At 35.2% G+C, this 12,112-nt stretch overlaps 1 protein-coding gene across 25 annotated transcripts in view; it reads left to right on the top strand.

Moving 5' to 3' along the window:
- The window catches only part of ATP2B2 (ATPase plasma membrane Ca2+ transporting 2), a 420,614-nt gene that overhangs the window by 332,750 nt on the left and 75,752 nt on the right, over positions 1–12,112 (top strand). For 22 of the 25 annotated variants that reach the window (XM_072044123.1, XM_027467734.3, XM_038185709.2 and 19 more), the window contains 4 exons: positions 2,882–2,923; positions 4,704–4,868; positions 7,110–7,324; positions 9,037–9,279. In XM_072044123.1, the coding sequence (XP_071900224.1) occupies positions 2,882–2,923; positions 4,704–4,868; positions 7,110–7,324; positions 9,037–9,279 (665 nt within the window). The remainder of the gene's footprint in view (positions 1–2,881; positions 2,924–4,703; positions 4,869–7,109; positions 7,325–9,036; positions 9,280–12,112) is intronic. The other 3 variants (XM_038185719.2, XM_072044128.1, XM_072044130.1) reach the window with 1 other exon arrangement.

The raw sequence follows: 12,112 nt of genomic DNA on the forward strand, positions 1-12,112 counted from the left end.
TTCTATTGCCAGCAGTAGGATTTTGTTATTTTGTTTCATTAACTCTTCATAAAGAGTTGATGGGAGGGAAAGGGAAGTCTACTGTGGAAGGTTTATTTGCTGAAGTAACCTTTTGGGCATAAGAACTTTGGCACTAGTGATGCCATGGGTATGTTCCAAGTAAAGAGATGGGAATTTTCATCAAGTAAAGGCAACATGCAAAAAAAAATTTTTATTCAAATCCAAAATTTTCAAAACAGCTGCAGAATTCAACTCCTATTTAGAGGCTCTGTATTCTTTTCTAAACTTTCTGATTTTTTGGCCTTTCTCTGAAAAGTGGTAAAAATAAACCCAGATTAATTCCACCAGATTTCAGGGCACACCGTCCCTTTTATTTACTTATTTCCAAAAATAAAAAAAATACAAAATTATATTAAAAACATATTTCTGAGGAATTCTATATTGCATTTAACATAAAATATTAATACTTACTAATCCTTTTTGTTTTTCTAAACAATGCACAAAGGTCAGAGAGACAGGTTAGTATTTCTGGTCCTAGCACAAACTGAAAGAAGGATTTCTCAGCAGTAGTGGTTCTGTCATCTTGATTTCTTTCTTCATAATTTGTATTCAAGTGGAAACTTAAGATTCAAGAAACTATAGGAAATAATTTACTCCCCTTTACTGTATTATTTCCTTTATCATAATTACTTATTCTGTGTTATTTTAAATATATATATATATATATGTTTACATTGTTGTTAATGATTGCCCATTTTGTAGGTAGTGAGGGTAGATGAATTCTTAATTTAACTCATTACAAAAATTATTATGTCCCTATTAAAAAGCAAATACAGATAATAAAGTTAAGTATTTTGGTTTACATGGAAAACAGTAGCGCATTTTGTGTTTGCCAGTTTGAAGCTCTTTTGTTTGTTTGTTTGTTTTTGTTTGTTTTGCTTTTTTTTAAAAAAAAAATAAAATTGAAGAATCTTTAATTCTACTGCATTAAGGTTTTGAACTGTGTTCAAAAAAAATAAACTGTAAAGCAGAACACAGAGCAGACTACGTCTGCTCAAAATTAATGTGTCCCAGCTCTTAAGGACGGCTTTTTCCACTAGCTAGAAATATGAATCTCTGGTGATGTTTTATGTCTTCCTCTATCTGTATTAAAAAGCATTCTAAGAAAAATAGTGATAAGGTAGATATCAAGTTCAGCTGGTTTCTTTTGTTTGTTTGTTTTGTTGTTGTTTTTTTTTTTTTTTCCCCTGCAATTTTTAGATGAAGCAAAAATTTTTGAGCAAATATCATAATGAAAACAAACTTGTTTTTGCCCAGGGTCATAGATTCCTGGGAAGATATAGGTCTTTGGAAGATAGTTATCCCTTGTTTTTTAAATCATATTATAACCAAGGTGGCAATAGAGTTAAAAATAGACAAGCAGTTGATGCTATATAGCCTACTTCAGCAAACTTTAGTAATCCGAGTACTGAGATCATTATATGTAGCACAACATCTATTCCTTTAATGTAATTCTACACTTTGGAATTTCTCGGTGGCTGTAGCCTATTAGCCTGGGGTGCAATGTCATTTACAACCTATTTGGCCATTTTTGCTCTTTTTAAGAGAATCAAGTCTTTAGTGATCCCCAATTACTGAACATACAAATGTGTGAGAAATGCATCTTAGCCTTTCAATTTTGCTGCTATGTATTCACAGCTTAGAGTGAAAAAATTAATGCATGTATTGAAGCATAATATCTGCTGCTTTACCATGCATGTTAATTCCTTCTCTGTTAGCACAGGAAGTCTGAAGAGCAGGACTTAACTGCTGTGATTTTTGTTAAGAAACTCTAATGATACTTTATGTCACTGAAACTCTAATGATACTTTGTGTCAAAAATCCTGTGAAGAAATTTTAACTATTAATTTTCCTTAGTATTATTTTTCTATTGGCCATTATAGCAAACTATAAGAGGTTGTCATCCACTTGGAATATAATATTTAAAAAATTCAAATAGTCTGTTCCAAGAGATTAATTTATCACTGTGACTTTTTCACAAGTTATCCCACCAAGAAATTTTGATATCATTTTTTGATATCATTTTTTGAAACTTGATATCATTTACTAGTTATACCAGAGTTTTGTATGCTCTAACTGGTATTTTTACCATTTTAATTTAATATACACTTTCAAATTTATTGCCAGCTTTAAAGAATACAAATAATGATTTAGATATGGTAAAACTAAATGTAGCTGAAATATTAAATTGTAGATTACAGATGCATTTGACATTCTCTTTAGGATAAATCTGAATATAGGATGACCACCTGGCACTCATATTTACAGGAGTAATTTGCTAAATAATATAAGTACAGAAGATGCCATTTTACAGTTTTATTTATTTATATTTATTAACACACACACACACACATATATATATATATTTTTTTTAATTTACGAAAATAATTTATTTAATTTGGGCATACATTAAGGAGGTCATGCTCTATACTACTGTGTGCCAGATTGTAACTGTGGTTTATTAAATACTAGATATCTGAAAGTTCACTTCATGTTTATTACTAAAATTCTACTTTCTAGTAGATTCCCTTTATTAGTATCAGCTTAACTTCTGCAATTTGCTCCAAAAAATGTAATGATATTTAGTATTTTATGTTACAACATTGAACTTGACTGAAGTTGCTTGAATGTGTCCAGCTAAGTTGTCTATGCTTCTAATAAACATACTTGTATAATAACAAGGGCTACTGATCATCAATAAGTATCTGTAACATGCTCATTACTTTTGTCTGCCTTTTTTATTTGAATTCCCATTTTCATGTTCTGTCTTGGGTGAAGATTGTTTACTGTCTGTTGTCTGTTGAAATTTTTCATCATATAGGCAAAATGCAGGATGGGAATATGGAGAACAGCCAGAACAAAGGTAATCTTCTTTCCTATTAAGCAGGTTGTGGATTTTATGTTTAGCATATGTAGGTAGATTCTGTTAAAAAATAAAACAAGAGTTTGTGATTTGTGAATATATGTAAAAATGGCCCTATTCAAACAATGTTGAAAAAAGATCCTACCCAAGAAATTGTAGAATTTTAGTTTATAGAATTTTGATGTATCAGATATTTAGTATAGGAAAAGAACATTATTTCAAATAAGATGTTTTTAAGAGACACTGTCATGTCACGAAGCTCATTTGGATTCATTTTTCTTGTGCAAGTTATGTATGCTATGTATCATTAGTGAATTTCCAGCCCTCTTTTTGATATGTTTGGTCACCTTTGGTGTTTAATGACATTGTATAAACATATTTTTAATTGCAGGGAGAAGGTTAAAAAAAAAAAACAAACAAAAAACAAAAGGAAACTTTAATGCCTCAGGTTATTTAGCAATGTAAAAGTGTGCTATAACGATAAAAAAAAGGAAGATTAAGAATATTAGATGTTTCTTCATTAATGTGCAATCTCAGGAAGAAATAGAAATAAATATTTTGCTTCCTCTGAAGAAAAGTTATGTTTCCATGTTTTGTTAAATAAGAGATACCAGATATCATGATTTCTTTAGATTATGCCAAGTAAGTAAATTAAACTATAATTTTCTCTTCTTTTCAGATAATTCTAAACTTCGCAAAGGTGGTAGATCAGAAATAGAATAGATAAACTCAGTTGTTAGTGGTACAGAACCATTAAATAAAATTATACTAAATTAATACATTTTAAAGTTAAACAAAAAAGTTAGATTTCCAGGTCAGATAAGCATGATTTTGTAAAAACTGTTCAGGAATGTCAAAGCTGAGCAGATCTGTTTCATCTCATTCTGTTTAATTTACTTTTGTCTCCTTTCTATACAAAACTGACACATACACATATATAAATTGGAATGTCGTGGTTTTTTTCTTCTTCTTTTTAATTTAATAAAACTCTTGCTTTTTGATACTAAAAGTTTCCTTTAGCATTAGCATTCTTTCAGGAATGTATGCTATAGTTTGTAATTTTTTATTTTTTATTTTTAAATGGGATAATTATGATGGTTTTGCTATCTGACCTGATGGTCAAACTACCTGAACACTGAATGCTAAGGAAACCTTTTAAATCTGGTATTACTCTAGAATAGCGGTTCACAAAGTGTGGTCCACAGGTTACAGAGGTGCCTATGCAGGCAAGCAGATCTGTTTGTGGAGTGTCCACGGAACCACACTGCTTTTAAAACATTGTCATTAAAAGTAAGATTATAAGAGTGCATTGTAATCTATGAGGCATACCAAAATTTAGTGAATTATAGATAGTCAACTTGCTAAAATGTTTGAGATCTGCTATTCTAGGAAATCCTGCAGTACTGATGTACTGTTACTTGCCAAGTGTTTTGCAACACATTAAGTGATATATATGTGTATAACATAGAATGTCATTGGCTATAAACAAACAAACAAAACCAAAAGTAATGGTTTTCCTGGTACTCAACAAATGGTGTGTCACATATTCCCATGTGTGTGAAGGGCTCATGGGTACACTTGTACATTTGTGCCCCTGCGGAACCCCGCTGGGTCCTCATGTGGGCATCTGTCTGCTGTGGGAGCAAAGGGTAATTCTGTGCAGAGTTCCAATCATCAGCCCCAACAAGGGGTGTTGCTGGGGGTATTCAGTAAGTATCAACACTAAAAGAAGAAGAATGGAGAACAGTTTTGGAGTAACAGTTTTGTTCTGCATTATTAGCCAAGCAGCAGGATGGGGCTGCTGCCATGGAGATGCAGCCACTGAAGAGTGCAGAAGGGGGAGAAGGAGATGACAAAGACAAGAAGAAATCCAACATGCACAAGAAAGAAAAATCTGTCCTTCAGGGAAAGCTGACTAAGCTGGCAGTCCAGATAGGCAAAGCAGGTATGACTGGATAAATGTCTGAATAGCAGTGTGTTAAAGTAACAACAAAGGGTTTCTAAGCAAGGTATTCTTAAAAGAGTAGTACTTTATTACTGCAATATTAGAATTGGATTGTCATAGTACTGTTCTGAGGACAGTAGATGGTACTGAAGATCTTGTATCTTCAAAAGCTCAGTTTTGACCATCAAGAAACAGAAAGCTTTGGCCAACTTGGAATGTAATGAATATTTGAATCAAAATGAAACGTCGCTTACTTGATACTCCCAAGTTCAGTAATTACATGATATTTAATTTCCTCCTCCCATAGAACTTCTAAGTACGCAGTTTCAGAATCTCTAATATCATCTCAGAATGTCGCTCACAATATTTCCCTCTATGGATTCTGAAATCGTTCTATTCTCTCTTAATATCCATGTTCATGCCTTCTATCCAAATATGACGTATCTGTTGACTGTATCCAGTACCATCTGGTCCCTACTGTTCAATGTCCCTTCTTCTCCAACATGCAGGTAGAAAGTTAAGATCTTTCGTAATCACCTAATGTTCATTATTTTTTTTTATTATTATTTTTTTTTTCTAGTAGTACTAAAGAGATCTTGGTCTCTAATTCTACAGATCCCTGGCATTGGCCATACAACAGAATCCTAACTTCCTCACCTCTGTTGAATCTCCTTTATACTTCTTTACCAATCTCATCTTTACCCCTACTGTTCCTTCTAATTATTTTCAGTTGATTACACTTAGCTGATCACAGAACCCCATGATGCCACGTCTGTCTCTTTGCCTGAACAGTGCATTACTAAGAATTTCTGCTTATCAGCTTTTAAATATTCAGTTTCATACTTTGCCCACTTTTATATTCCACAAGCTTTTCTGTTTTCTTGATAGGTGTACAACAGTATGCATTGATATAAAAACATTTCATTTTTTATGATTATTAACTTCCTAGACTAAGTATTTTTCCACATTGCTTTCTGCTTATTACTTTCTCTGGTGTTTTGGAATGCATATAGGTGTCATTTTTAAAGTAACAGTACAGGTCTTTCTAACCATACTGTGACAAGTAATATGAATTAAATTAATTATGGCCTCATTTTTTTAATATTATTTTTCATTAGGCAATCTATGGAAATGTCTTTTATTGCCATAAAGATTTACCTGTAAACTATTTTAATGTATTTGCCTTTATCCTCTGGTATTTAGTGGTCTCCCTGAGTTATCTGTTTCTGTTAACCTTAACATCCTTTAGCTTACCTTTTTATTTATTTATTTTTAACTTCAGTCAAGACATGGAATTCACAGAATCCTCCTTCTATTGTATGATCTCATTAGACAGAAATCAGTATATTCTGAAATGCAGGCTTGGCTTCTTATTCAAAGCCAAAGAGCACTAATCATAGCAAAGCAAAATAGATGTCCTAATGGCAACCAGTTTTTATTTGTCACTTAAATCCAGGAACATAACTGCAGGCGAAATACTATCTTAGCAAAGTCTGTGTCATCAAGAGAGCATACATAGTCCCCCAGATCTTCTTAGAATTCTGTGAAATATTTATTAGTCTCTCACGTGATATACTGTTAGTTTTGTACTGTTCTGAGACTCTCCTCACAAACATATGCACTGTTTTCATATGTCCCTTTGAAAAGGGAAACCTTGGAAACACTATTATTAGTCATTTTTTTCCAGAAGACCAATTACATAACTGTGGACAATTATATATTATTGGTTTTGACTGGATACCTCAGTCTAAAATATTCTACATAACAAAATAAACTAAAAGATACTCCTTTTCTCTAGCCTCTCAAGATAAACTTATTTAAAAAGAAAGATGAGGAAATGTTGTTTCAATATTTAGACTAGCAAACTAATGTACTAAACTTGAAAAACTTGTCTTAATCATCAGGACTCTAGACTTACTGGGAAGTTTTAAAGGCAGCACTGAGATGGTGCTTAGAAATGGTGCAGCAGCATCCTTCTGTTCTGAATTGAGTCTTTCTTTACTCATTGGAATGTATGGACATTGTAATTGTATTACAATAATGGTTTATGTTGTAAATATATTATAGTAATGTTTTCCTTTGCATTGTATGATTTACTATTATTGGTAGTAGGGGTAATGTAAAATCTCATGTAGAGTAAGAAAATATTTCCATATGAAACTCAAATACAAATTTCTAATTGCATGTTTTTGATTATATGGGGTTTGTTTCTTCATAGTAATTGATTATTTTTATTTTCAGGTTTGGTGATGTCTGCCATCACTGTAATCATTTTGGTACTCTATTTTGCCATCGACACCTTTGTGGTCAAAAAGAAACAGTGGCTGCCTGAGTGCACTCCCGTCTACGTTCAGTATTTTGTTAAATTCTTCATTATTGGTGTTACTGTACTTGTGGTTGCAGTTCCTGAGGGACTTCCACTTGCTGTCACTATTTCTCTGGCTTATTCAGTAAAGGTAAGAGACATTAAAAATGGGGGAAATAATACTTTTCTGTTGAGTTTGCTAGTACATTGTTCTTCAGCTTTTATCAGCTTTGATTAAAGTCGGACTGTAAATTAATGCCATTAAAATGTTAATGAGAGTGACATTTCTTTACAGTACTACTTTGTTTTAGTTTGAAAGTGTTTATGACAAAAATGAAAATATGTATACAAGTCAATATGCAGCTTTAAAACTACACAATGCAGGAATTTCAAACAGTAGAAATATCTGCTTAGTTTACATAGCTACCAGGTATTTATTGAGCTGGGTTTACTTTGAGAATACTCCAGTCTCTTAATATAGAATAACTTTGTCTTCAAACTTGCTTTTACAATAGTAAAAAGTTTTAAAAAAGATTTTAAGTTCTCATTATTATTATTATTATTATTATTTCATTTCAAATAAAGTAAGGTTTTTTTTCTTAAATGTGGTTGTTGATGTTTGTAGTTAATGTAAATGATTTGGTTAGGAACTTAAAGAGGATTAAAATACCGGACTTACGGATTACTCCAGTATAAGAGTTTTCTCAGATTGCTTTAGCAATTTATTCAGACTGCCCTTATTCTAGGAATTCTAGGAATCTCCAGTGAAAATTCTGTAGTTTATTTCCATTTAGCATGTAAAAAAATAACATAAACATCACAAATAAATAGCTTGATTTATTTTTTAGGCAAATATCATTAACAAAAATACTCAAGAATGTGATTTTTTTAGAAGAGAATGTAGCTGCTTTAAAAATATTTCCCCTTCTCCTTATGCCCTTCACCCAGTAAATACAACACATCCATGTGTATCTATATTTGCAGTATCAAATTGTAATGTGCATGTGCCTTCAACTGGTGATACAGTGCCCTGAAAGTATAAGATACTGTTCTGAGAGTAAGGGTCAGGTGATTGGGCACAGAATTCTTTAATAATGAAAACATATAAACAAGGATAACATCTGCTTCCAGGAAGACTGTATGTCTTGTGAAAAATATGCACTGTGGAATGGTGGTGGGGTTGTTGTTGCTGTGGTTTGGCTTGGTTGGTTTGGTTGGTTTTCAAGATGTGTAGTTGCTCTATGTACTACACAATAATGTACTGGCATTGGACACGGTATTGAAAAGAAGGATGAAATATTTGACTAGACACTCAAGGTTAAAATAAGAATGTGTCTGGAAGATAATATCTCACAAAGAATTCATATTCTGTGCAGTTACAGCAGTTACAAATTTTGTTCTAATAGGTAACTTAATTTACACTACTAATTACTCTTGATGTTTAGCTTTAATTCTAATTACACTAATTCTTTATTTTTAGGAGTTAAGCTGAAAGAAAAAATCAAAAGGAAATATAAAATAATGCATAATTTTATAATATTTACTATAATGATTCTGTTTAAAAAAAATCCTGTTATCTTCAGTTACTTGAGCTAATTTATTCTGTTCTACCTATATCTTAGAATAAAATAAAATATATATATGTGAAAAAATATGGAACTATGTCATTTTATCATAAGCAAAATTATTTCAAGATAATCATTGGTTGTCTGTAACTAGGACTTTTATTACTGGACCAATTGAAGTTCTGGCTGAGCATTACATGCTAATGAACAAGACTGAATATATGCTTTTGTCCTTTGCATAACTGATTGAGATTTGTCAAAGCAAATCTTGAATGTATTTTATTTTGCTTTCTCTCAGAAAATGATGAAAGACAACAATCTGGTCCGCCACTTAGATGCTTGTGAAACTATGGGTAATGCTACGGCCATCTGCTCCGACAAAACAGGGACACTAACAACCAACCGGATGACAGTCGTCCAAGCCTATGTCGGTGATGTCCACTACAAAGAGATCCCTGACCCAGATTCTGTACCCGCCAAAACCCTTGAATTGCTGGTAAATGCTATCGCTATCAACAGTGCTTATACTACAAAAATTCTGGTAAGCTGGGCTTTCTGTCACTAAAATGAAACATGGCAGTAGTTATATTTTTTTAAGCACTGTTAATTTCTTAATGTCCTGTTGTTGATCATCAATTGTTAAATACTGTTGAGGTCCTCAAAATGAGAGCAGGTTGTAAAAATTATTTGTCTTATGTGTGGGTGGTTGTTTTTTTGTGTATGTGCTTTTGTGGTTGTTTTGTTTTGTTTTTCAGATTAGGATTATACTTGTATATACAAGACCATGCTATATTTTAAAAACTCCTGCTGTTTGTAGGTTGGGTTGGTCTAATCTGTATACAGGTAACTTCACAAAACTAGTTTTCATTGAGACTTCCTGTGTGTAAAATTATTTTTGTCTAAGAATCTTCAACTAATTCTTTGATAAAACAAACGGGATTGGTTAAATCAGTTAAGTTAATGCAATTAACTGAAGTTAATGCAGTTAGTAATGCTAACTGGATGTTAGTAACAATCAACATTTGGAAGAAGAATTTTTAGAGAAAACTTAAGCAAACGTGTGAAGTGTGTTTGTGGCAAAGGTGCTTTGAAATGAATGCTCCTGAGGACAAACTGTTTAACTAGGGCTAGTATCTGAAGTGAGACTACAACTTCAGCACCCTTCAGTCATCTGTGCCATGATGTGCCCCCTCTTCTGTTCTCACTGAAAGCTCTCTGGAAAGGGAAATGTGAGGAGAACCAGGCCCAAGACAGCTTGACCTACTTCTTACACTGACAGTGGACACGATGGCTCCAACAGCTCAGACAGACAATGTTTGTTGACATCTTGCAGCTGAAATCATCCAGCAATGTGAGAGCACCTCTTTTCTTGCACTGCAAGGAGAAGTAGTTGTAGTCAAATGAGGTTTGAGCTACTCCTTTTGACTTCAAATTCAGATACCCTGGAGCTACACATGTTCCAGCTGTGAGGATCCAACTGACAGTGCCTGTTCCCAGCTGAATCCTCAATCTCATTCTTCTTTTTCTTATGGTCTCTCCAGGTTAGCAGGGTTGATGAAATGAAAGATGGGCCTTCCTATTTTGGGAGGTTATGTGTAAATGCTGGGTGGATATTTTATAGCAGTGGGTTTTTGAAATCTAATTTCCATATTTAAAAATTTGTAAGAATATTTTTCTGCCGCTGAGTAAATGCATGTTTTCATAATTTGGTTGTTGGAGAGAGGAATATACCCATATATTTTAACATAATTACAGCCCCAGTACCTCTGGGTACTTCCCTCTGTAGGAAGCGAAATGGGACCAAACTCAGCCTCAGTACACAGACTGGAGTTAAGACAAGGTAATACAGACAGATAGGAGTGAAGGAGAATAGGCAGATGTGTGCGTTTGTATTTGTATAATTGCTGCAGTGGTAATGCTAGTCACCAGCATCAGTTCTAGCTGTCACTGTGGAGTTCAGTGTTGGGAGTGCATTGGTAAAATGTTACCAACATTGGCAGAATTTTGCTCATTGCTGAGAGATGATGTGGCACGAAACAGGCAGGTTGGCTGGTAGTAAGTCAGGTACAACGGGGAGAGTAAGACTCAGCATCATCTGCATTTCAGTTGTTTTGTGTTTTGCTGCTGCTTGTTTTGCATTCTTGAGATCAAACACAGTAATGAGGTGTTTTTGTTCAACTTCCTTACAAGTTCAGGCTCTCTGAATCTCAGAAGTTCAAGTTTCTGAGCAAGATGTGGTAACATATTCGACCACTTTCCAAAGGGATGCGTCTGTGCCATATGTTTAATGTCACAGAATCACAGAATCTCTAGGTTGGAAGAGACCTCAAGATCATCGAGTCCAACCTCTAACCTAACACTAACAGTACCCACTAAACCACATCCCTAAGTTCTACATCTAAACGTCTTTTGAAGACTTCCAGGGATGGTGACTCCACCACCTCCCTGGGCAGCCCGTTCCAGTGCCTAACAACCCTTTCAGTAAAGAAATTCTTCCTAACATCTAACCTAAAACTCCCTTGGCGTAACTTTAGCCCATTCCCCCTCGTCCTGTCACCAGGCACATGGGAGAACAGGCCAACCCCCACCTCGCTACAGCCTCCTTTAATGTACTTATACAGAGCAATAAGGTCACCCCTGAGCCTCCTCTTCTCCAGGCTGAACAAGCCCAGCTCCTTCAGCCGCTCCTCATAGGACTTGCTCTCCAGGCCCCTCACCAGCTTTGTCGCCCTTCTTTGGACCCGCTCAAGCACCTCGATGTCCTTCTTGTAGCGAGGGGCCCAAAACTGAACACAGTACTCGAGGTGCGGCCTCACCAGAGCCGAGTACAGGGGGACGATCACCTCCCTAGCCCTGCTGGTCACAGTGTTTCTGATACAAGCCAGGATGCTGTTGGCCTTCTTGGCCACCTGAGCACACTGCTGGCTCATATTCAGCCGACTGTCCACCATCACTCCCAGGTCCTTCTCTGCCTGGCAGCTCTCCAACCATTCCTCTCCCAGCCTGTAGTTCTGCTTGGGGTTATTGCGTCCCAGGTGCAGGACCCGGCACTTGGCCTTGTTGAACTTCATACAGTTGACCTCAGCCCATCGGTGCAGCCTATCCAGATCCTCCTGCAGAGCCTTCCTACCCTCGAGCAGATCGACACACGCACCTAGCTTGGTGTCATCTGCAAACTTACTGAGGGTGCACTCAATGCCGTCATCCAGATCATTGATGAAGATGTTAAAGAGGACCGGCCCCAGCACCGAGCCCTGGGGGACGCCACTAGTGACTGGCCTCCAACTGGACTTGGCTCCATTTACCATGACTGTTTGGGCCCGGCTATCCAGCCAGTTTCCAACCCAACGAAGCGTGCGCCAGTCCAAGCCAAG

The sequence above is a fragment of the Anas platyrhynchos genome, chromosome 13, assembly GCF_047663525.1.
Source record: "Anas platyrhynchos isolate ZD024472 breed Pekin duck chromosome 13, IASCAAS_PekinDuck_T2T, whole genome shotgun sequence".
In the NCBI taxonomy this organism is placed as follows: Eukaryota; Metazoa; Chordata; class Aves; order Anseriformes; family Anatidae; genus Anas; species Anas platyrhynchos.